The following is an 860-nucleotide window of genomic DNA, read 5'->3' as shown; positions in this document are numbered from 1 at the left end:
ACGCTGCGCTACATGGCGCCCGAGGTGTTTGACGGAGCGGTCAACCTGCGCGACTGTGAGGCCTCACTTAAGCAGATCGACATCTACGCCCTGGGTCTGGTCATCTGGGAACTGGCCAGTCGCTGCGTCGACCTCTACCAGGGTGAGTGGGGGGTTGGCGGGTGCTCTGCTGGGGTCTGCTCCTCTTTTCCTGTCAAACATCTGCTGCCCTGACCTCTTCTCCTTGCTTTGTCTGTTTGTTACTCTCTTTTTACCTCTCAAATCTGCGGCACTTACATGACCTAATTGTGTTGCAAGTGCCGTAAAACACTAACTAAAACTAAACTAAACATCTACTGTCCTGATCTCTCCTTTTTCTTTATGTTTATGACTCTGTAGATCTGTTGTACCTCCTGGAATCTGTGGCACTTCTATGACCATCATTGTGTTCATGTGACCACTCCCACTCAAGAAAAACTACAACTTTGGAAGAAAAAAGCCAGCAAAAACAGAAACTAGGTCAAATCTGTCCCAATCTGAAGCAGTTTCTTGTTCTCTTTCTCCGGGGAAACTTTGCTGTGTGGGCGTGGGGCTTTGGAACAGCACGCCAAACATCTACGTCTCTCTGGTGATTTATAGATTGATTGATTTATTTGTTTGTTTGTTTATTTTTTTTTCATTTATTTTATTTGTTTATTTTTATTTATCTATACCAGTTTATTTTTATTTATTTATGTTTGTTTATTATTTTCATTCATTTATTTATTTCTACTTGATTTTTTAAATTTATTTTTATCTTTTTATATTTGTTTATTCTTTTATTTATTTATATATCACTCTCTGATCTACAGGCGCCCCAATGCACGAGTACATGCTCCCCT

The 860-nt window shown here is 40.5% G+C and overlaps 1 protein-coding gene across 1 annotated transcript; it reads left to right on the top strand.

The window, feature by feature from the left end:
• LOC106014041 (bone morphogenetic protein receptor type-2) lies at positions 1-860 on the top strand (the record flags this gene model as incomplete). Its single annotated transcript, XM_013091053.1, is given in 2 exon segments — positions 1-142; positions 831-860. Coding segments are annotated over 2 exon segments (160 nt in total), but the record flags the coding sequence as incomplete, so codon positions are not given.

Source organism: Aplysia californica, unplaced genomic scaffold (assembly GCF_000002075.1).
Source record: "Aplysia californica isolate F4 #8 unplaced genomic scaffold, AplCal3.0 scaffold01949, whole genome shotgun sequence".
NCBI classification, from domain to species: domain Eukaryota; kingdom Metazoa; phylum Mollusca; class Gastropoda; order Aplysiida; family Aplysiidae; genus Aplysia; species Aplysia californica.
Note: the sequence above shows the minus strand (reverse complement) of the source record. Positions and strands in the feature narration are given on the sequence as shown.